Source organism: Capra hircus, chromosome 4 (genome assembly GCF_001704415.2).
Source record: "Capra hircus breed San Clemente chromosome 4, ASM170441v1, whole genome shotgun sequence".
NCBI lineage: Eukaryota > Metazoa > Chordata > Mammalia > Artiodactyla > Bovidae > Capra > Capra hircus.
Window position 1 is genome coordinate 3068228 of NC_030811.1, and position 23049 is coordinate 3091276.

General features: G+C 57.1%; 1 protein-coding gene and 1 pseudogene across 3 annotated transcripts in view; both read right to left on the reverse strand.

The window, feature by feature from the left end:
• DPP6 (dipeptidyl peptidase like 6) overlaps positions 1-23049 on the reverse strand; it is a 974485-nt gene that overhangs the window by 88477 nt on the left and 862959 nt on the right. For all 3 annotated transcript variants that reach the window (XM_018046661.1, XM_018046659.1, XM_018046660.1), the window contains exons 9-10: positions 3592-3746; positions 2059-2156 (exon numbers count right to left, since the gene is read on the reverse strand). In XM_018046661.1, the coding sequence (XP_017902150.1) occupies positions 2059-2156; positions 3592-3746 (253 nt within the window). The remainder of the gene's footprint in view (positions 1-2058; positions 2157-3591; positions 3747-23049) is intronic.
• Positions 7037-7333, reverse strand: LOC102183393 (annotated as a pseudogene).

A 23049-nucleotide genomic window follows, 5' to 3' on the forward strand; every position in this document is an offset into this window, starting at 1 on the left:
GTGACATGAACACACCACAGGTTACGGGGCACCGGGAAAGCATCGCCGCGCTGAGCTCGGGAAGCTGCAGAGCAGAGGCCCCGAGGCCTGCGTCCCGGCAGCCCTGATGGAGGCTAATTTTTCACTGTCCTTGAAGCTAATCAAGCCTACGGAAACAGCATCACCAAATGGACTAAACGAGATTTTCAATTAACTCAAACAGATGGCTTAAATTTTCCAGGTGACTTTCCTTATTAATTCAGAGAGAGTGCTGGACCCGGCCCCAGGCGGCCTGACAGGGATGGCGCTGCAGGAAGACAGCGGCGCGCGCGGATCTCAGGAGAGAAGACGAAGCAAAGATCGCAACGGTTATCCTGTCCCGGCAAGACCTCGGGCATGCGTGCTAAGCCGCTTCAGTCGTGCCCGACTCTCTGCGACCCCAGGGACTGTAGCTCGCCAGGCTCCTCTGTCCAGAGGCTTCTCCAGGCAAGAATACCAGAGTGGGTCCCGGCAAGAATAGCATCGCCCAAGTTGATTCCACTCCGGGACACACTGAGGGCCTGATCTCCCAGGAGGGGCCGTCCGAGACGGAGGCCTTGGGACCTGCTGCACGAGTAGGGCGGCCACTCCAGGGCCGGGACGGACAGATAGCCGGGAGGGACAGGCAGAGGGGAGCCCTGGGCTGGGTCTGTCCTGAGGACCAGTGATTTTACACACCCCTGGAGATGGCAGAGCCGAAAGAACCTCAGCGTGTCCTGCAGCGGCCGCGGGCAGATGGGTTCTACCAGGGACAGCAATGAAGCCGCCACCGGAGAAGCCCGTGTCGTTACGGACCAGCAGCTCCAAGCGCCCGTGTGTCCAGCCCTGAGCTGGGCCTGCGGAGGAGCCAGAGTGGCTGAGGCCACTGCACCCGCCCTTCTGGAAGCTGCCAGGAGCTACTAGGAATGCAGAACTCTGCAAATGAATAGGGAAGACCCAGGCTACCGTTATGGCAACATGTGGGCTGGGTATTTGCTGAGCTTCTGGATGGATCATTCTCGGCTTAACTGGGCCTGTGGACAGGTTTGCAGCATCGATGAGTGAGTGGAAGCTGGGGCCTGCCCAGTCTCCTTCCCTTTTTGCGTCTCCCATCAATTCTCTCAACAGAGTGGGGTTTAACATCGCTATTAGTAAACTCTGGAAGTATAACCAGTCCCCAGGCTGCTTGGACTCTGGGACAAGATGAAACTGAAAGCCAGACCCCTTCAGTCAGATTCTACTCAGCCTTCTGGATTGGAATACAAGATCCACCTGAGCCGGTTGTTACTAACAACAGGACGGTTGCCTTTGCCAATATGTTCACCAGCTGTGTGGTTGGTGCGCCAGCTGGGAGATTTGGCTTCATTGGAACAGGACTTCCCACTTGGTTCCTAGACCTGGCAAAGGGCCTTCACGCTTTTTGGTACCAGGGGCCAGAGTTGCAGTAGAGAATTTCTCCACGGACGGAGTGGGGGAATGGTTTTGGAATAATTCAGGTGCTTTACATTTACTGAGTTCATTGGGGAGGCAGAGCTCGGGTGGTGCTGTGAGTGATGGTGAGCGGCTGTCAACATAGGCAGAGATTCTCTCCGCTGCCCGCCACTCACCTCCCGCGGTACGTCCCGGTTCCCAACAGGAACAGTACCGCTCTGTGGCCTGGGGGCTGGGGACCCCTGCTCTAAAGTGAGGCTCTGAAAATGGGGTCCCATGCACAGTAGGTCCGATTACCTGGACTTTCTTGGAAAGGTGCATCTGTTCATCTGAGGGGTGCCCCCCAAAGTCTTCCACGTGCAGCCCAGGTGCCCCCACTGGACACGTGTGGTTGACCATCCCCTCTGCCCCCCTGAAGCCCAGCCTCTGGGGGGCAGGATCTGAGCCTGGCGTGAGGTGAGACATCGCAGCGGCTTTGACGGGTGTTCCTTTCCCAGAACACCAAGCCATAAAGCAGCCAGGAAAACGGTACAAAACGTGCCTTTTCCTTGGGTGTTCAAATTGGCAGCCACATAAGCAGACACAGATCTCACGGTTATTGTCGCCGCATGACTGAAGGAAGGTGCAAACCTCATCCTCGGGTCATCAGGCGGCGTCATCTCCAGGTCATGTGTGGGTCCGTTCAGGCCAATGACGTGCAGGGAGATGCTGGGGTTTTCACAGCCGGCCTGGGAGGAAAGGGGACAGGGGTGTGAGAGGCGCCTCCCGCCAGGACTGGCCTGGGTGCTGAGTCTGCCAGGAGACACGAGAGGCTCAGTGTCGGGAGGACGAAGCCCTTCAGGGGGAGTGTCAGTAGACGGGGCGGGGAGGGGGAGAGGCCACTCTCCTCTGTCCCCTCCCTGCACAAGTGCTGACCGGCAGGGCAGAAAACTAGGCTGCTGGTCTGACTCTGGCTCCTCTGCCCCTGCAGACGGGGTGTCAGGGTAAGAGGAAAGCGGACCCACACAGGGCGGGGCTCAGACGGGTCGGCAGCTCGTGGCTCCAGTCTGAGTTCTGTTGGTCAGAACATGCTGACTTTCTACTAAAACAGGAAACTGCAGTCCCAAGCCACGTGTGGTGTCATAATTCCAATCACAGACCTGTCCCAGAGCTCACGGTAAAGTCAGGGGGTTGCAGTTTTCTAGGTTTCAGGCCATCCCATCACTCCTAGGTTGGGAGGACTCCTGTGAAAGGGTTCACTAGGGAAACTGTTCCCTTTCGAGGCAATCTCCGGCTCCCAGCCTCCGGAACCGTGAGACACACACGTCTGCTGTTTAAGCGGCACGGTCTGTGGTGCTTGTTACGGAGCCCGGGCTGACTGATACACCTGGCACTTCCTTCCTCTGGCCTGGGACCCTGGGACCCCTGCTTGGGCACTATCGCCCCCTCACTGCAAACTGCAGGCCCAGTGTCCTGTATCTCTGGTCGACAGGAGGCGGCAGCTCCCAGAGCCCTCTGGTGGCTGGGGAGCCGGGGCCAGGGCTGGTTGGCAGAGGCTGGACAGGTCCTTCTGGGGCAGCCCCGGGGGGACACGGGGACCCTGTCACCAGGTGGGACAGGCAGGGCCCTGGCCTCTGTCCAGCTGAGTGGGCGGCAGGCCCTGCCCCCACACTGGCATGATGTGGTTTGCTAACAAAGCCAAGTGTGGCCCTCACCCCCTGCCGCCCACCTGCAGCCGTGCCGCTCTGCTGGCTTTTTGTGCCAACACACTGGTCCGGGGAGCAATTAGGAACAGTATAGGTCAGCACACGGCCAGGCACAGAACAGCCCAGAGCCAAGGGGACCCTCTGAACCCCAGAACCTGCAGAAGGAGCTAGAGGACAGAGTGCCCCAGCGTGAGCAGTGTGAGCTGTTGTCACCACAGATCACAAGGGAGGTGATGTATATTGGCTGGGACTGAAGCTTAGACAAATGACTAATGGTAGTTCCATTACTTTAAAAAAGTAAACCTGCTGACAAATTCAGCTCCGCAAAGATGGGAATTTAATGCCGTGTAATGGGACATAATTAAGCCGCCTCTGGTTACTGCCTTGCTCCCAGCACGGGGGAGAGCCACAGCTCCGCGAGGGCGTGGGGAGCGGATGAATGCACGCAGAGGCTGTCCCGGCGCGGCTTCCCGCCTACCTTGGGGTAGTGGTAGGGCTTCGCGGTGGGGTAGACAGAGCCGGTGTAGGTGGGCAGCTCCATGACGGGCACGCGCGAGTCGTTGATGGTGGCGTAGGCGAGCCGCGTACCGTCCGGAGACCACCAGTGGGCGATGTGGGTCTTCAGGATCTCCTCTAAGGAAACAGACAAAGCAGAGACGCGTGAAGCCACGGGGGAGGGCACCCGGGAGCACCCCCGGGGACATCTCCCTCCTCACAGCCGCTGAGGAGGCCTCCCCGTGCTCAGGTGCACCGCCATTCCGGACGAACCCCAGCACAGCAAACCCGGTCAATCAAGGCCAGACCGCACAGAGGCGAACCATCTAAAAACCGCTCTCTCTCTCTTTTTTTTTTTTTTTGCGCAAATTTGAGCATGGTGAGCCTATGAGGTCTTTTCTGAGTTGACTTACTATTGTTGTGTTGTGGGTTATTACTTTAAGGGGATCAGGAAACCAAAACGAGAGGAGATCCATTCGTCTGAAGCAGGGAGACCCCGGCAGGACCAAGTGAGGACATAACTGGAGCCTGAATCCCAGGAAACCAATGAGCAGGAGACGCTGAGGGCTCAGGCCTGCACAGAGGCCGCCGGCGCACAGCCGTGTGCCGGGTGAGGCTCAGAGCCCGGCGGGCCGCTCGCCGCGATGGAAGGAGGCGATCGCGTTCCCTGCGGCCGAGACTCAGAATGGCCGCCCTTCAGGGAGACCGAGATGGAAACAGCGATGCGCCCAGCCTTCATCGGGCGCTCCCACGGCTCCTCCCCGTCGCGGAGTCTGGGTTAACTAGAGCGCTCACCGGGGAGGAGTCCCATAGGCTCTGACGTCTGTTCCGGAAAGAATGATCCCACCTTGCCTTCTGAACAAGCCGAGAGAGGGCACCTCCCAGGGGCCACTCATCAGAGCACTGGGGTTGGAGAAGCACCTCGGGGCTAAAGAGCTCTGAGGCTGGGGTCCTCCGTGGACACCGTGTGTGCATTTTATTAATGAATTCCCCCGGATTTGTTTTTAAAATAACGGTCAGCACAGCTCTACAACCCGCTCAGTGCGAGTCCCATGCCCCTGTCATTATTCGGGGCAGACCACAAACCAGCTCTGAGAGCCCGCAGGGACAGAAAGGCAGTCGGAACAGCTGAGGTCACACGGGGAAGCGAGAGTGAGAATAAGGGCGAGGGAGGTGGCGCCGGAGGCGGGGCCACAGAGGAGCCAGGCGGCGCGGCGGGGGGCGGGGACCCGCCGACTGCAGGACGGAGACAGGGGTGGGCTGGGGGGGCAGGGCCCTGCTGCAGGGGCTACAAGGGCGTTCCACAGCCCAGTTTAGGGGCTCTGCAGCCTTGCTCCTCCCGGGGGACTGGCTGATGGACAGTCTGTCCCTCCATCATGGGCTCCACCGGCCTGGGGGCTCAGTGAGAGGAATCCCAACGTCCTGCTGGACCTGTCACAGCAGAGCTAGAAGGGACTCCCTTCATGAAGCGCCAGCCTTCCTGAAATAACTTCCTGTGCCCCCAGCCCTCCACCCTGGGGGCTTCCCTCCTGGTCTCCAGCAGCCTGCAGAGAGCCGACCCCTGTGACCCAGGAGCAGCACCAGACAGCAGCATCTTGTCTCCCAGGAAGTGCCCAGCACGTCTGACTCCTATCACCAGATGCAACCCAGGCCTGCAGCGTGGCGAGTCCGTGAAGGATTCCGAAGGGGCCCCAGTCCTGGGCTCTGCCCCCATCCTGCCATCCACTGGGGGCCCCCGAATGAGCCCCTCGCTGTCAGCCGAAGGGCACAGCGGCTGCCTCTAACACCCCCACCCTGCCGGCGCTCTGACCTCGCGGCACCCCAAGAAACGACTCAGAGGCGTTGCCAGAGCCGATAAAACCCCAAAGGTCTGCTGAGGCAAAAAAAAAAAAAAAAGAAGCCAGCCAGCTCTCCAGGGCTTGTAATTTTCCAGTGTCTTCAGCAGTGGCAAAGTGACTTTCAGGTGTGGGTTTGGGAGGAGGTGACGCAGAGATGACGCTCTGCAGAACCACCTGACTTGTCTGGCCGGCGTGATGGACTCGAGCAGACGGGTTGCTGGGGGAAACGGGCGCCACTCGCAGTGGTTTGTGGGAGACGCTGCTCCACCGCACCGTGCTGGGGGCTGGGGGCGTGGGCACGTCAGGCGGGACGGGGAGTCCAGGGGAGCGAGCGGAACGCATGGGGCAGGGCGGGGACAGGCCAGCATCATCCACCTGAAATCAGGGGCGCGAGCCTGACCGCAGCACTCACAGCCTGTTCCTCTAGGACCAGAAAATCCCAGCGGGACAGCGGCGGGTGCAAGTAAGGCGCCTGGACAGAAGCGTCACCCAGGAGCAGACGGGCAGCACAGCCCTGCAGACACACAACTCGTCCTCGGCTTCTCTGACCCCGAGCGGCCCCTTGAGAGGGAAGGGACAGAACCAGCAGCCTGCAGGGTCTGCCCCCCTTCACCCCCAGATGGGCCCGGGGCTTGGTGAGGGGCACGGAGCGCGGGAGGGCACACTGCTAGCTTCTCATCCGTCCGTCATGCATCCACCTCGTTTCCAGAACTTGCCTTTAGACCCAAAGGAAACACTGCTGCTGCGGTCTGGCCAGCACAGGGCAGGGGGTCCCACGTGTGGGGATGAGAGCCAGATCGGGGGAGAAGGGAGCCCCCGGTGGGGCTGAGAAGCGCTATTCCTGCCCCTGTCCATTAGCAGACACCGAGTCTGTCACTGAGCTCAATGCAGTGCTCAGAGCGCACGGTGCGGAGGACCACAGGCTTCAGAGGAGAGACATGCTGGTCAGAGGGCAGCTCGGAAACCAGGGCGCTCAGGAGTGACAAGGGCCTGCTGTCTGTGTTGGCAGATACTCAACATCCCACAGCGAGACGATTGCTAACGGAAGAGAAGTGCCTCCATGCCAAAGGCAGGCCACACACAAAGGGCAGCTTCGGTTTACTCTCTCCAAATGCTCTTAAACACATTGTTCCTGGGTGTTTTTATTTCCCTGTGAGTGAGTTGCTCCTTAAAGACATAATTAAGTATAAGGAACTACGGGGAAAAGGACCAGGCAGATGAAACTGTGACATTTCCCCGTTCATTACGAACGTCCCCATTCTGCAAACGTTTTCTTCAGGCTTCCAGCTTAAATTGGTTTCAATTTAAGTTGGTTTAAATGCTTCCAGTTGGTTTAAATGCCATGAACCAAATGTGGTCTATGGGCAGAGGTTTTTTTTTTTTCGCATGGAACACATTTATTAAATAAGTTGTGATTAAATCAATAAGGGAAATGATGTCTTCTTCTGCAACTCCTAAATAAGTTCTGTTGTCCTGAAGGTTCTTATTCTTCCAAAAAGGGGGGGGAGGGGGGAATCTTGGCAATTAAAGCTCCCTCTTAATCATGTAAATCTACAGTAGAGACCAAATTTTTCTGTTCTTCCCAATTAGTCAGTTTCGATCTTCAAACTGCCTTGTTTTTTAAAAGATATGATGCTGGAAATTCAATGGGATTTGGTGGTCTTTCCTTTGCAAGTACAGCAAGTCCTTGTGATAAGATAGGCTCAACTGTCTGATCCAGACAGGCACGAGCTGGCAAAGACTGGAGATCCACTTTCTGTTTTGATGACTTCTCTGCGTTAACTTTCTCATTTTCTACTGTCTTCTCGACATTGTCTGTGAGACCATATGCGGAGTGGGGGTTTCTGCAACCTGCATCTGTCTCTCCAGCACCTGCTCGGGCTCCATGGCTGACCCTGCAAGTCACACTCCCTGGATACCAGTCCACGCCCAAGCCGTTCGTTCTCAAGAGCCCTGCACCGCGCCAACTCCTATGGGCAGAGTTTTGCAGGTGGAAAAAAACCCTAGTTCATCAACTAAATTAATTGCATGAGCCCTTGCCTTGGAACAACAGGGGAAACTGCCTTCTGAACAAGGACAGACAACCCGTGAGAATGAGAGGGTACAGTTTTCCTTCACCTCCCCTGACCCATCCTGGGCCCTTCTAGGAATCAATCAAGAAGGATGCATCTCGGGACATTCACTTGAAGAGGAAGAAATTTCCATCCATGCAGCTTCAGCTCACAGCAGGATCTGGGCCTACTCCCCTAGGTCTTGTCACCACATCTTAAAGAAGCGAATATTGTCACTCAGGTCGCACATATATTGGCAGGTCCAAGAGGACAAAGTCCCTTTGGGGCTCAAGGTGATGAAGTCCAGTCCCGCCAAGACGAGGAATTCTCCAATTTTCCAGATTGTTTTTCAGATGGAGAACAAGAAGAGGCCACCACGGTCATTGCATAATTTTTGCTGGGTGTGCTTTTGAACTGTGGTGCTGGAGAAGATTCTTCTGAATCTCTTGGACCAGTCAATCCTAAAGGAAATCAGTCCTGAATATTCATGGGAAGGACTGATGCTGAAGCTCCAACCCTATGGTCACCTGGTGCAAAGAGCTGACTCACTGGAAAAGACTGATGCTGGGAAAGACGGAGGGAAGGAGGTTGAAGGCAAAAGGAGAAGGGAGCGACAGAGGATGAGAGGGTTGGACAGCATCAGCGACTCAAAGGACATGAGTTTGAGCAGCTTCAGGAGACGGTGAAGGACAGGGAAGCCTGGCGTGCTGCAGTCCACGGGGTCACAAAGAGTCAGACACGACTGAGCGGCCGAACAACAACAACAATCCCTTAGGGAGGTGCTCAGGGAGGCATGTGGGAACGGTGTGAGCTTTTGTTACAGACACCCGGGTCCCACTCCTGGCAGAACAGTCACGGTTTAGTGGGGTGGGGGAAGGGCACGAACTCCTTTTCTGCACAAGCTTGCAGGCTGGTTGATACGTGACATCTGATCCAACAGGCCCTGCATTCTGGAGATGCATGTCTGTGGTCTGTGGCAAACAATGTCGCCCCCCATGGCAACAAACAGAGGCTGCTGCAGCTGTGAGGCCAGCAGCAGGGCAGTGGGCCTGATGGTGCAGCCCTAGGGGATTCAGGGTGGAGGGGGACAGGACGCTGGCCCTAGGCAGTGATGACACCTGTCTGGGAATGACTTCAGTGAGCCCAGACTCCCTCATCGTCCGCACAGAGAGACGCACAACGATCACTATCTCAAGAGGTCTGGTCTTGGCGATGAACAGTACTCTTCCGACGCTTGATTACATTATTTTCCGGCAAAAACTCCTACATATCCTGGCTCCTTCCTTCCCTTCTTGGAACGGTCTCTCTGAGAGGCTGTCTCCCAGGCTGTCGTCCTCAGGAAGGTCCCTGAATAAGACACAGCTGGGGGTGCAGCAGTAAAGAACCTGCCCGCCAGTGCAGGAGATGCGGGTTTGACCCCCGGTTTGGGAAGAGCCCCTGGAGGAGGAAACCCACTCCAGTACTCTGGCCTGGGAAATGCCATGGACAGAGGAGCCTGGTGGGCGACAGTCCACGGCGTGGCAGAGGGTCAGACACGACTCAGGACTGAGCACCACCCAGGCGTCTTTTAGGCTGTGTGCTTTTTTAGTGGACAGGTCCATCAGTACATAAGAAATAGGCTTCCAAATTATTTGCGGGGAGCACACCATTTGAACAGAAGAATAGTAGGTTCCACTTAAAGGTGTGTTGTGGGTGAAACTGTCCCCTAAAAATAATGACATCTTGACCCCTGGTACCTGTCAAGGTGACCTTGTTCAGAAACGGGGTTGCTGCAGATGTAAGTAAGATGCACATTAAGACGGGGTCGCACTGGAGGAGGGTGGGGGCCCCAAGCCGACATGACTGGCACCTCCTAAGGACGAGTAAAGAGACAGAGACAGAGCAGGACAGCGCCCTCTAGGGGCCAAGGCAGAGCCTGAAGTGATACGCCTACACGCTGAGGAACAGCAAGGATGCCCCTTCAGAAGCTGCAAGGGACACCTCGGCTTCAGACTTGCAGCGCCTAAAGCTGGAACAACAAATCCCTGCAGTTTAAAGCCATGTGGTTTGCTGTCTTCTGTTACGGTAGCTGCAGGAATCTGCACAAGGTCATGATTGTGCTGGGTCATGACCTCCAGAGAGCCCGCTCCTCACCAGGAGGATAATGCAGGAGACAGTCAGCCGAATTCGGCCCTGAAACTCAACAGGGTGACCTTCCAAGCCAGACCGGACCAGGAAGGGGTTGTGCTCTGGCCTCAGCCCTAAGAACAAGCTGGACTGGACCCAGCGCCCCCCTCCCTGGTGCTCACACATGCACACATGTGCTCACACGCACGCACACACTCACACACGATGCTGAGTCTGTCCGGCTGTGTCCCCAGGCCCCGACCTGCAACGCTCCAGCCTCCACTAGGCCTGGATCAAGTTGGCTGCCTCAGCTTCCACCCAACATGCTGGGGACCCGCTCTGCCTGGGACCCTTGCTGAACCCCGCTCAGATCAGGGACATCTTTTGGTCGAACAAACATTTAACATGCACCAGACACTGTTCGGTGCACTTTCCAAGTAACAGCTCGTTTACTCCTCCTGACGGCCCTCACGGCTGAGCGGCTAACACAACTTCTAAAATACTCTGTGTTGCATTCATCACGACAGCATCTGCACAGACCGCACCAACGTTTAGGTGGACGTCGACACACAGTTTGTTTGGTCCACGTGTGACGAGTCGTGGGCATGGGTTTGCAGACGTCCTGACGTTGCACCACAGCCTGTTCCCACTCCCTGGCTTAGATGTGGACCAGCTTCCTCTGAGCAGGTTCCAGGACGTCCACCACCAGAGCCAACATCGCCCTGCTTCCTGAGTTCCTGGCAAAGTACCCGCCAGCCATGAGCAGAGGGTTGCCAAGGCTGCATTTGCCGGGAAACGGTGAGCTTGGACCAGCCTGGCCGCAGTGGGCACACTTGGGAGGTGGTGGGAGGCACAGAGCGCAGCAGGTGCCAGGGAGGACACGCGTTCAGGCCCTTCTTCCTGGGCTCGCAGCCTCTCTGAGCATCTCCCGACCTTCCCCTGACCTGCCTGTGAGGTCCTAGAGGCGGCCTTGGAACGACCCACGGCCTCTGGTGAGCTCCGCAGCCCCCAACGTGCTGGCGTCAGTGAGTGCGGTCACAGGCCCTTGTTCTAGGTCGACGTTCCCGCCTGTGTGCCCAGGACCTTCCCCTGGAGACCACCCTGAGCAGCAGTTACTCAGGCGCTGGGGTGCACGCTCCGGGGGCAGAAGAGGCTTGGGAGGTTGGCTTCTGCCTTGAGGATCTCACACAAGAGGGGAAACCCGACCAGGGACCAGGAAGAACCTGCCCTGAACACAAGCGTCTGGTCTCCCTCAGCCTCGGGGCAGGCGGCCAAGGGAAGGGGGGGGCTCTCACTGCAGGATCTTGGCCTGCATTTAAATATCATTCAAGGGACTTCCCTGGAGGTCCAGTGGTTAAGAATCTGCACACCGACGCGGGGGATGTGGGTCTGACCCCTGGTCCAGGAAGATCCCACATTCCAACAGAGCGCCTGAGTCGTGTGCGGAAACTACCGAGGCCACGCTCTGGAGCCTGTGAGCCGCGACTGCTGAAGTCCATGTGCCCCAAGCCCGTGGTCTGCAGCACGAGAAACCGGAGCATGGCAGTTAGAGAGGAGCCCGCGCAGCAGCAACGAGGACTCTGCGACCAGAAAAACCGTTCAAGACCCCAAGCCTGTCAGTCAGCGTCAGCTGGGCACTGTCTGGGTGTGGAGGGCGGGGGTGCGGGAGAGAAGGGGGAACCTGTGGGAACTGGCAGGGCCTTCTGCTGACACCAGGGGCATCCTGGCAGGCGGCCCCCTCCCAGTCGTGGGGGGTCAGGGAGGGGAGAGGCTGCCCCCGAGCCTTTGAGGGACCACAGGTGTGTGGGAGGACGGGGCTGCCCAAGCTGCCAGACCTGGTTCTCCTCTGCTCTGATGTTCTCAGCGCAGCAGGCATGCGGAGTGAGTTACCACACGGGGCTGACCCCCGGGCGGAGGTGGGGACGGGAGAGCCACCCTGCCCACCCTAGAAGGTGTCCTGGAGAGGGGCCTGGAGGGAATGGTGTGCACACCTCATCCTGCCCTGCAGACGTGAGGTGCTGAGGACGAGGGGCCCCCCATGCACCACACCCCGCCCTGCAGACGTGAGGTGCTGAGGACGAGGGGCCCCCCACGCACCACACCCCGCCCTACGGACATGAGCTGCTGAGGACAAGGGGCCCTGCACACCACACCCTGCCCTGCAGACGTGAGCTGCTGAGGAGGAGTGGCCCCGAGCCAGCCTCTCCAGGGCCACTAGCCGACCGGGTGGCCTCGGGGAAGGCCCTGCCCCAGTTTTCTCATCTGCAAATCTGTCTCTACCTCGTGGGTTGTTGTGAGAGTGATGTTAGTTCTCATATATAAATGCACTGGCAAGCCCGCCACAGCATCTGTTATGATCACGGAACATGTGTCAGCCTGGGCCGCTGCAGTCAGGGACCCACTGAGGGAGCAGAAGTGGCTCAGAGGGGAGATGAGCTCGGACTGGACTGATGTGGCCGCCAGGCATGGGCCACTGTGGCGCGGCCTCGTGCCTGGCAAGCCTGGGCACCTGGGGTCAGAGCCACTAAGCCATCAGGGACCCTCACTGTTGAGCACCCTCGCTGTGGTTCCTGGTAACCGGAGGAGAGAAAGAGCAAACAGCTCAGGCTTCCCAGAGGCCCTGGCGGATTGCCTCTGCCCCGTCAGGAACGGCAAGCACCGGATGCGCAGGACGCGCAGGACGCGCAGGACGCGCAGGGCAAGGAGGGGCTGCTTCTCCAGCGCTCATTTTGTAGAGCGGCTGCAGAGCTGGCCCTGCCTGCCACAGAACAACCCTCAGACCACTCGCATGCAAGTCCTCCCACTTTTTTGTAATTAACAAGACCCCAGTGGGGATAGTAAGCTAGGAAGGCAGGGCTGATCCAGGCAAAATGTAGAGGAAAGCGGAGGTTACCTTGTCTGGCAGCCCAGACACAGAAAGCACTTCACTGTGACCCTTAACCCCCGGTCTGGGTCAATCGTCCTCTTTTCCTTTTTCCCATCAAAATGTACAGGCCAGACGTTCATGCATGTGTGTATATGTGCACACGCACACGTGTGTATATGTGCATGTGTGCACGCACGTGGGTATGCATGTGCACGCACGTATATATGCATGTATGTACACGTACATGTGTGCGTGCATGTGTGTGTTTCAGTAAGGGCTCATTTACTCCTCCAAACAACCACTTTGAGTAGGTGTTCCCATCTTTACCTTTCTCCTAAGGAAATTAAAAGGATAACAGTGTCGATAACGGGCCCACATCACAGAGCGAGGCCCTGGGAAGAGCATGTTTGTGGGAAGCGCTGAGAGAGACGGCATGACATCGTCTCTGGCAGCTTTCCACCCCCTTCTGCTCCGTCTCTCCCCCACCTGGGGTTCTGGATGGGGTCTGAGCCACTGACTGGGCTTCCCAGGTAGCGCCAGTGGTAAAGAACCTGCCTGCCGACGCCGGAGACGCAAGAGACGAGAGTTCAATCCCTGGGTCGGGAAGATCCCCTGAAGGAGGAAATGGCAACCCACTCCAGTATTCTTGCCTGGAGAATCCTATAGACAGAGAAGCCTGGGGGGCTACAGTCCATGGGGTCACAAAGGGTCGAGATTTCAGACACTGAGGCACTGAAGGTGAGATGAATGAGCTGGGCCAGTGGGGGCTTCGGGCAGATCTCAGACCTCCCCCCAGCCCGTGCCACTCCACTTGCCAGGCAGGCAGGCAGCCCTGCAGACAGTCTGCCATCTGTGCCCGGGTGCTGACCAAAAATGGTTTTAAATTCAGCTCCTAAAACTGTTCCATTTAAAAGAGAACGTTCCATCATAATACTCTTTGATATTAACTTAATAATCTATAATAGTGACTGGAGGTAGAATGTTATCACCCAACTCTACAATGATTTTTAATGCTCTTAGACAGTTTTATTTTTCTTCTTGATATTTTGCTGAAGCTGATCATCTTGTTAATAATATTCACAAGGAAGTTAAAAATGATTGAGATTCTGAAATTGGAATTTTAATGAGACAGTGACTTAACTACCAACCACTACAACCAAAACTGTTTGTATTTATGAAGGGTTTCTTAAAAGTGCTGACTTGATGGTGTCCTCTTCTGAAAGTTAGAATTTTTCATTGCAAAGCAAAATTACTGCCTTAAAATTATATGTAACATTTCTTCTATACACTGGCTTTAGCTTTAAAATTAGAGGACAGGAATGTTTTCTTGTAGGATGCACTGTACAAAAGCTCATGATAATACATCTTTTCAAAGAAAATTCTAACAGAGCAACAGTCACCTGAATCAGTCTGAGGCAGTCTGCATAATTATTTCTTAATATCAGTGGAAACATATTTTTAAAATAATGGATATCAAAAACAATGTGTATCAAGAAATTAGGTCTCAAGTTTTTGTACTTCTTTTTGAAGAGGAAGGTTAATTAACTGTGAATTATAAACAGCACTCAGAACAGTTTCTATACCCAACTGCATCGAATTATTAAATATTCTTGGTTCTACTGTTCAAAGAAAAAGAGTCTGCCTTTTGACTTGTACAAATAGATCCCGACTCTGGAGACATAGCTCAGGATTTCAGTGTGATTGAGGGGAGGGAAATCCTGGTCACGGGCACAGTCGTCACAGGTAGGGTCACCACGGGCACAGTCATCACAGGTAGGGTCACCACGGACACAGTCGTCACAGGTAGGGTCACCACGGGCACAGAAATCACAGGTAGCATCATCACGGGCACAGTCGTCACAGGTAGGGTCACACGGGCACAGTCGTCACAGGTAGCGTCACCACGGGCACAGTCGTCACAGGTACCGTCACCACGGGCACAGTCGTCACAGGTAGCGTCACCACGGGCACAGTCATCACAGGTAGGGTCACACGGGCACAGTCGTCACAGGTAGGGTCACCACGGGCACAGAAATCACAGGCAGGGTCACACGGGCACAGTCGTCACAGGTAGCGTCACCACGGGCACAGTCATCACAGGCAGGGTCACACGGGCACAGTCGTCACAGGTAGGGTCACCACGGGCACAGTCGTCACAGGTAGGGTCACCACGGGCACAGTCATCACAGGCAGGGTCACACGGGCACAGTCGTCACAGGTAGGGTCACCACGGGCACAGTCATCAAAGGTACCGTCACCACGGGCACAGTCATCACAGGCAGGGTCACACGGGCACAGTCATCACAGGGTCAAGGGGTCACGGGTCACACGGGCACAGTCGTCACAGGCAGGGTCACACGGGCACAGTCATCACAGGCAGGGTCACCACGGGCACAGTCGTCACAGGTAGGGTCACACGGGCACAGTCGTCACAGGTAGGGTCACCACGGGCACAGTCATCACAGGCAGGGTCACCACGGGCACAGTCATCACAGGCAGGGTCACACGGGCACAGTCGTCACAGGTAGGGTCACACGGGCACAGTCGTCACAAGTAGGGTCACCACGGGCACAGTCGTCACAGGTAGGGTCACCACGGGCACAGTCATCACAGGCAGGGTCACCACGGGCACAGTCGTCACAGGTACCGTCACCACGGGCACAGTCGTCACAGGTAGGGTCACACGGGCACAGTCATCACAGGTAGGGTCACCACGGGCACAGTCGTCACAGGTAGGGTCACCACGGGCACAGTCGTCACAGGTAGGGTCACCACGGGCACAGTCATCACAGGCAGGGTCACCCCGGGCACAGTCATCACAGGCAGGGTCACCACGGGCACAGTCATCACAGGCAGGGTCACCACGGGCACAGTCGTCACAGGTAGGGTCACCACGGGCACAGTCGTCACAGGTAGGGTCACCACGGGCACAGTCATCACAGGCAGGGTCACACGGGCACAGAAATCACAGGTAGGGTCACCACGGGCACAGTCGTCACAGGTAGGGCCACCACGGGCACAGTCATCAAAGGTACGGTGACCATTGATCCAGTCACATGTGCTGCGGTGATACCATCAGGGTGGACAGGAGATGGCAGAGCCACAGCCCCTAACCCTCCCCTGTCCCCACCCGATCTCACCCCCAGGATGTCCCAGGACCACGTTTGGCCTCGACCTGAAGCTGCTCAGGGCCATCCTGAGGCTGGGAGTCTCGGAGACGGGTCCGTCCACCCAAGGCACCAGCCAGTGGGCCTGGACCAAGCCGTTCTGGCCCTGCTCCCCTCTCCTCACCTGGGAGACGGGAGAGCTCAGCGCGGCCCCACTGTGAGCCACACGAGGAGGGAGGGTGTCCCTGGCCCAGGGCCCCTCCCTGCCCCCAGGCACAGCAGCTCCAGGGGGCGCTCGCTGCTGAGAATGTTGGGGACAGTCCCCTCCAGGCCCTGGCCACAAGGAGCATGGTGTGGGCAGGACAGGTGGGGACACTGAGGAGGCCAGGAGGGGGCTCTGGGCTGTGCCTGCCCTGGGACCCCACCCTGCCTGCGCTTCTCGTGAGTCATGGGCTCCCTACCACCCACTTCCATGGCTTTTCACACCTGCCGACACCTCCAGAAAGTGGAAGGAGGGGGCTTTGGGCTCCAGGCACCTCCCCTTCTCAGAAGACCCCTTAGGCCAGCAAACAACTGCCAACTGAGGGCCCCCTGCCTGTTCACACTCATCCTGACACTGGACTGATGATGGGGGGTGTTGGGCAGCACCGACCGGAGCCGGTGCTGGACCCAGGACCACGGTTAGCCTCGACCTGAGGCTGCTCAGGGCCATCCTGAGGCTGGGAGTTTTGGACACGGGTCCATCCACCCAGGGCACCGGCCAGTGGTGCCTGCATCAGCGCCAGCATCGGCCCTGCCTGCAGCCATGAGGCCTCCCCACAGCGTGTGCAGACTCACCAGGGTGACAGCTGCCCCCTGTGCCCCACCCCTGGGCCTTGAGCACCCTGGCCCCTTCTGTGATGGCCGTGCTAACAGGCCTGCTTCTGGAGGGTCTCCGATGCCCAGTGTCAGAGACGTGAAATGGAAACTCTTCTCTTTGTTATAGGTCTGGCATTTTCCTGGAGCCAGGGGATGAGTACCAACAGCTGTCACTCAGCCAGAGCCTGACCCGTGCCTGGGAGCTGGCACTGCATGCTTACCCTGCTCTTTGCCGCAGTTACCTCCCAGAGGAGGCCACTGAGGCTCCTGCACGGGGTTAACTTGCTCCAGCTCGGGCAGCAGCTAACTAGGGGAGGCAGTCTTCCCACGACACCCATCTCACTGGACAGTTGGCTCCACCTTGACAACTGCAGGTCTGCCGCCCTCCGAGAGCCCGTAATTTTAGGGCCAACTGATGGGGTGGAATGCAAATATCTGTGCTCCAAGGCAGACAGCCCCGGAAGGCAGATGGGGATGAAGCGAGTCGAGGCCAATTAGAGAGCAGCTCTTCCGCGGTCCGAGGTCGGCATCGGACTCCCCAGGGTCTCTGCTCCAGGCAGGCGATGCGGACAACAAGCGCCTGCTCCAGGAGACGTGGTGACGGCTCCAGGGCACTCTGCCCACTGCCTTCTTCCAGCGCACTCGTCCCTGGCCAGCTCCTGCATGGCTTTAAATGCAGCAGGAAGAGCGAGGTCCCGTGGGCCCTGGGAATAATCGGGGTTACGAGACAGAACTCCAGTGACGAGGCGCCTCCGCCCGAGTCAGAGAAGTGCTCCCAAGGGAGACCCCATCCTCCAACGGAGTGTCTTCTGAGATATGGTATATCTTAGTCCTGTTTTGTAGGGTCAGAAGTACTTTGAATGAATCTTCTCAAACTTGCTCAGTAGCTGGCAAAAAATGTCAGCTTCTGTTTAGAGTGAAAAGCAAGTCACCATGAGTTAATTCTCCCTTTGCCAAAATCCAAACAGCATACAGAAGTGAAAAATCAAGTGAATTTTGCTTTGTTTTCCCTAATCATCTTTGGCCAAGTGTGGTCCAAAGCAAGGGACTGCCAAGGTCTCTCTGTGGATAAAATGACCCCAGGGAGAAGGTTCCAGAAGCCTGAGAGGAGTGTGCTAGTCCTTCTGGGGTTGGGAGGGTCTCACACAGGAGAGGTTTTGTCAACAAGCCCCCACTGGATGGGCCGTCAAATGACGTGGAGAGAAGGCAGAATCCACCAGGGCTGCGTGCCCACTGCACACACGGGCTCCTCTTTCTCCCAGGGGTTGGGGGGGCTTCTCTCCTGGTCGAGGGACAGGGCCTCGGGCTTCCCAACCCTACGGAGTGGCTCGCCTCTAGCTGCCTGGAGGGAAGGTGTCTCCCCGTGAAGAGAGGTCCCAGCTCCACACGTCGCCCTAGTCCTCAGGTTCTGACCCACCTAAGGTTCCCTGCGTCTCACGGCCGTGCTCACGTGGGTCTGAGCTCACTTTCTCCCAGTCAGCCGCGGCTTCTGGCCTGGATGAATGCTGCAGGAAGAACTCCATTCACAACCAGCCAGCACCCAGGCTCTGGGACCAACGGGCCTGCGTGTGCTGAGCCATGACCTGGTGGAATGGGCAGGGCAGGTGTGTCCTCTGTCCCACGACAAACCCAACGCTCACTATGAGCACCCTACTGCCAAGCTTGCAAACACGCTTCTGTGACTCCACTTCACAGAGGAGAAAGCTGAGACCCATAGGCAGGGGCGGCTTACCCCAAGGGCCTGCCAGAGCCTTGAGTGGATTCTGGTCTTGGGGTATGTGGAGGGGGCACTGGCGTGAGAAGGAGATGGGGCTGTTTTGCAAGCTCACAAAAGGGCAGAGGGTGGGGCTGGCTCTGGTCCTGATTCCTGGTCCACAGCTCGTCCCAATGCTGCCAGCGCCCTGCCAACCTGGTGCTGAGCCTCCGGCCTGTCTCCCCTGCCCGCCCCGCGCTGTGCAGCAGCTCGAGCTGTCTCTGCCTTGAAGGCTCCATCTGCCTGACTCATGTCAGCATTACGGCCGTCACCTCTGGATGGGATGACAAGAAGCAGATCAAAACAGTGCAGGCAGTTGGGAGAGGGATTGGGATTGCTCCTGAAACACAGGCCCCGTGTGTTCTCACTGTTAATAAATGCCTGCCACCTGCACCCCCACTGCTGTGTCGACTGGGGAAAAAATCAAAGCGTCTGGAGAAATCTGGGTCCTGGAAAATTGCAAAAGACATAAATAACATGCCTGATAGATCTGCACTTGGAAATAAATGGCCTCATTCTAAATACGGGCCATCTTATTTATTCCCGCCTGCATCTGCAGCCGTTTTCCTGCCACTAAATATTTTATCCGAGGTGCTGAGAGCGGAATTAAATGGGGGGGGGGGGTGTTAAACAAGAAATCGGCCAACGTGAAGCCAGGGGGTGGAAGGAGCTTTTCCCTTGCCGCCCGCAGCCTCCCTGGCTAACCAGCGCCCTGTGACTTGCGTATTACTCACTGCACACACCTCATCACCATCCCGGTGGTCTGACAACGCCCGCAATTCAGCACCTGAGCCCGGGGACAGCGGACCCGCCATGCCTGCGCTGGCCACCAGGGGGCAGCGTCCACCCCCGCGTGCTCATGTCTGAGACAGGCAGGAGTCTGGACTTGATTTTTATTCCACAGCCGCAATCGCTCAAATGTTCATTATAACCTTGCTGGCTGCTAATTTGCAGCTTCTCCAAACACTGATAGGTTGCCTCAGTTCTCCCGTCCTCCTTTTTTCATTCCAGGGAAAAACAGACACTGAATGCATTTCCAGGGGCTGGAGACGTTTGGGGGAGAAACTGTTAAGAAGCTGTTCCGGTGGGGCGGACGCCCAAGGCCCCTGATGGGCCCCCTGATGACCAGCTGCAAACCCGCCTGTCGCACAGAAGCACCCCAGCGGCTCCCCTTGTCACTGTCTTGCGTGAAGGGCAGTGTTTCAGCACTCCAGCCGTGCCGAAACGAGACAGACACACCGAGGGCAAGGAAAGTCCTCCAGCTTTTGTTAAATCTCTTCTTTTTCTTTTGGTAAAGTCTCTCTCTCATGAGTTTGAGCAAGCTCCGGGAGTCTGTGATGGACAGGGAAGCCTGGCGTGCTGCAGTCCACAGGGTCGCAAAGAGGTGGACACGACAGAGTGACCGAACTGAACCGAAAGTCTCTGCTTCGCTCTGTCTGTCTCTGAGTTTCTCTCCCTGTCTCTGCCTCTCTCCTCTCTCACACACTCTGCATCCCTGGCTGAGCCTCATCTGTTTTAGCATCCTCTGCTTTGGGAGATCGCAGTGTGGGAGTAATGAGTTCCTCTTCCCTGTTCCTAAAACATCAGAGTCAATAAAGGCCCATTACCCCAGAAGGCCGTCTCCCCCGCAGCCTGAAAGGTCTCTTTTACAGAGTTTTCCAGCCCTCCTTCAGCTTTATGTCCCCTTAACGATGACTTTCCAGTCTCAGTTAAATGTTGCGATGAAACAAAATTACTTATATAAAGCTCGAGTGCATAGGAAGAGACATGCGTGGCTCAGCCTGAGAGGAGAGCAGCTGGACATCACGGCAGCGGGCGAGCCCCCTGCCCCACCTGGTCTTCCGCAAACCTCGGCTGTGACCACTGGGGACTGGTTCTCATTTTGGGCTTTCATCCTTTCACCCTTTCGCCTGCACGGCCACCAAGGCACAGTGCTCTGTGCTCCCTGAAGAGTCTGCTGAATCCTCCATCGGCCCAGGAACGTGGGGGGCCCTCTGGGGGCTTCCAGGAGAATCCCCAGGCACTGAGGTCTGAGCCTCTGTCCTTCAGTTCTGGGGCTTTGACCCCAACCCCTTAGGGCCCAGAGCCTCCTCCATGCAAGGAGGTGGAGAGGCCAGAGGCTGGAAGCGCTGAATGTCTGAGTGGAAGTGGCCACGGTGCCCACACGGGAGGGCACTGCCTGCCCCGCCCACCACCCGTGCCCGGCTCACGGGAGCGAGCACTTCACTTGCCAAAGCTGGGAGGAAGGGCCCAGAATGTCCCCCGACTTTATCAGCTGGTGTCATGACATGGAGGGGCAGCCGTGGATTTTCTAACCATCAGCGTTCCCCAGCTATTTCAAAAATCTCCCCCTCAGGACAAGCTTATGTGGGCTCACATCTTGCAGGATCTCAAGTCAGCAATAGATGGCAAAAGGCAGAAACTGGAAAAGAGATTGGGGACCAGGCACTGATAACGTGCCGAGAGAAGGCAACTGGGGACAAATGTTTTAAGGAATCAGCTCTGGATTCCATAAATCAGTTAATGAGTTAGCGATTGCTTGGTTTTCTGATGGGTCTGCAGTCTTCAGCCAGAAGGGGTCACTCTGCCAGTGTCTGAATGGCGCTGGAGACAAGCACCCCGTGGCAAGGGTGTGATTCAACTCCACCCTGAAGGCAAGCCTGGGGCACAGTGCAGCCTCGTCCCACGGGGGCCTGTGGAGCCTGGTGCAGAATGCACGGGTGCGTCCCTGGAGGACGCTTCATACAGTGCATCCTGGCTTCCTGGTGGGGCTGCTCCGTGCTGGCTCCCGAAGGAGGGCCCACGTCCACCCCCTGTCACATTGCAGGTCACTAGCCCCAGGTTCCCTGGAGACAGATCAGTTCTGGGCCCACGGGAGAGGTGGGGCTTATTGTTCTAGAACCAGTGGGGAGGGCGGGCCGGGCTAGGTGTCCATGCAGCCTCCATGTGGAATCGATTTTGTTACCTGCAGATTCTTCATACGCCTCACACCTGGGTAGGCACATGGGCACAGGGACTGGGGGAGAGATTCAACCCTCAACAGAAGCTGTGCGATGGGAAACAGTAATTTGGACACTTGGAAGAACTGAAAACATAAGGTTCTAGAACCTTGTGGCCCGGTGGTTTGGTCCCGAGGGCTGGGCGGATGTGACCCCATGACCTCCAGGAAGGCTGGACCCCTTCCCGGGAACATCTATTTAAAATCCCAACACTTCCTGGGCTTGTGTCCCCACGGCTGTTGGTTTTTCTATTAATAAAGCAAGTGCCATATGCTCGAACTCCTGCGGCAAGAACAAGGTGCCGGATGGGAGTTCTCCATTAAGGCCTGCACAGTCATCTGCTCTTTGGGGATGGCTGGCACCCGGCGGTTCCCAGGCCTGGGGCCCATTTTCAGTGAATGGACAAGTCGTGGCCTTGGGAGGAAGGTGCCGTGTTCTGGGGAGGGGCCCACCTGTCCGCAGGAGCCCGAGGTGGGGCAGATGCTGGAGACGCTGAGCCCTGGACTCCGCCCGGACTTGCTCGGGGGCTTGGTGCCATAAGTGTGCGCGGTAGAGACGTGGGCCTGCGTGTCTGCCCTCTGGCCAGTGCAGGAGTCACTTTGGGGCACCCTGACCCCATGACGGTGACGGAGAGACGGCCTCTCCCTCTGCGGGAGACCGAGTAGGAAGATGCGACTGACCTGAGACCTACGGCCTGGATCTCCTTCCAGGCACCGGCCCTCATTCATGGGATCCATGACAAGGGCATGGCAACCCGCTCCAGTGTCCTTGCCTGGAGAATCCCATGGACAGAGGAGCCTGGCGGGCTACAGTCCACGGGGTCGCAGAGACTTGGACATGACTAAACGACTTAGCAGTAACAGTGACAAGGCCGTGTCTCCACGTCCAGGGGGCTCTGACGTGGAGAAGCTGAGCTGCCATCTCACCCCCGTCCTGCCCCCCAAACCTCCCCAAACCCAGCCCGAGCAAAGAGAAAAGCTACACTGAAAATGCAGATTGTATAGAAAGAAAGGAAAAGGGGGTCCCGGGAAGGGAGGCAGGCCCCTCCCCGCAGAGAAGCAGATGAGAACCCCTGATGAGTTCCCAGTGCACACGTGTCCTGCGGGGGGTGGGGGGCAGAATGGGGTGGAGGACAGGGCGCCCTGTGCTGGGCCCCCCACCCCGCTGTCTACAGTCGGGGCATTTTCCTCCTGACACCCACCCAGGAAAGCCAAGGACAGGCAGACAGCACATCGCAAAGTCACCTCGTGTGCGTACAGACTTCACGCCATCACACTGAGCGCTCCCCCCGACGTTTAAGTATGAAAACACAGCTGAGGGAGGCGGGTAGCGCTATCCGGTCCATGCCGTGATGCCTGCAGAGGAGTGAGAAAGAACTAAGCACAAAGAGGCCAGGACGCGGCTTCGGTGGGAGAGGTGGGGGCGGGACCCTGGCCTCTGGGCCCAGGAGACGTCTGGGGCGCAGGCAAGCACGGGGCCTCACATGTCTTCCTTCAAGCATCTGCTGTCTGCCTCTCGGTGGAACACTAACGTTAACCAGACTCTCGACACTGCGGCAAAGGGTCTCAAGTCCTTACGAGATTTCAGGAAGCAAAAAAGACTAAAAGAAACTGGGGTGTCCGGGAGCGTCAAGATTTCAGCCAGCGACACCCGAGTCTCATTAAACTCCACAACCAAAAGATGGAGACGGGTCGGTCTCAATCCCACAGCTGATGCATAATTAAAGAGCTTTAAAAGCCTAACCACTGAGCATTGTATATTATTTAGCAGAGTCTCTCAGGATTAGGTAATTAATTGTGAGAAACATTTCTCAAGACCAGCGGGAATTCTTCCCACACGTGGAGAGAACGTTTTCCCCTCAGA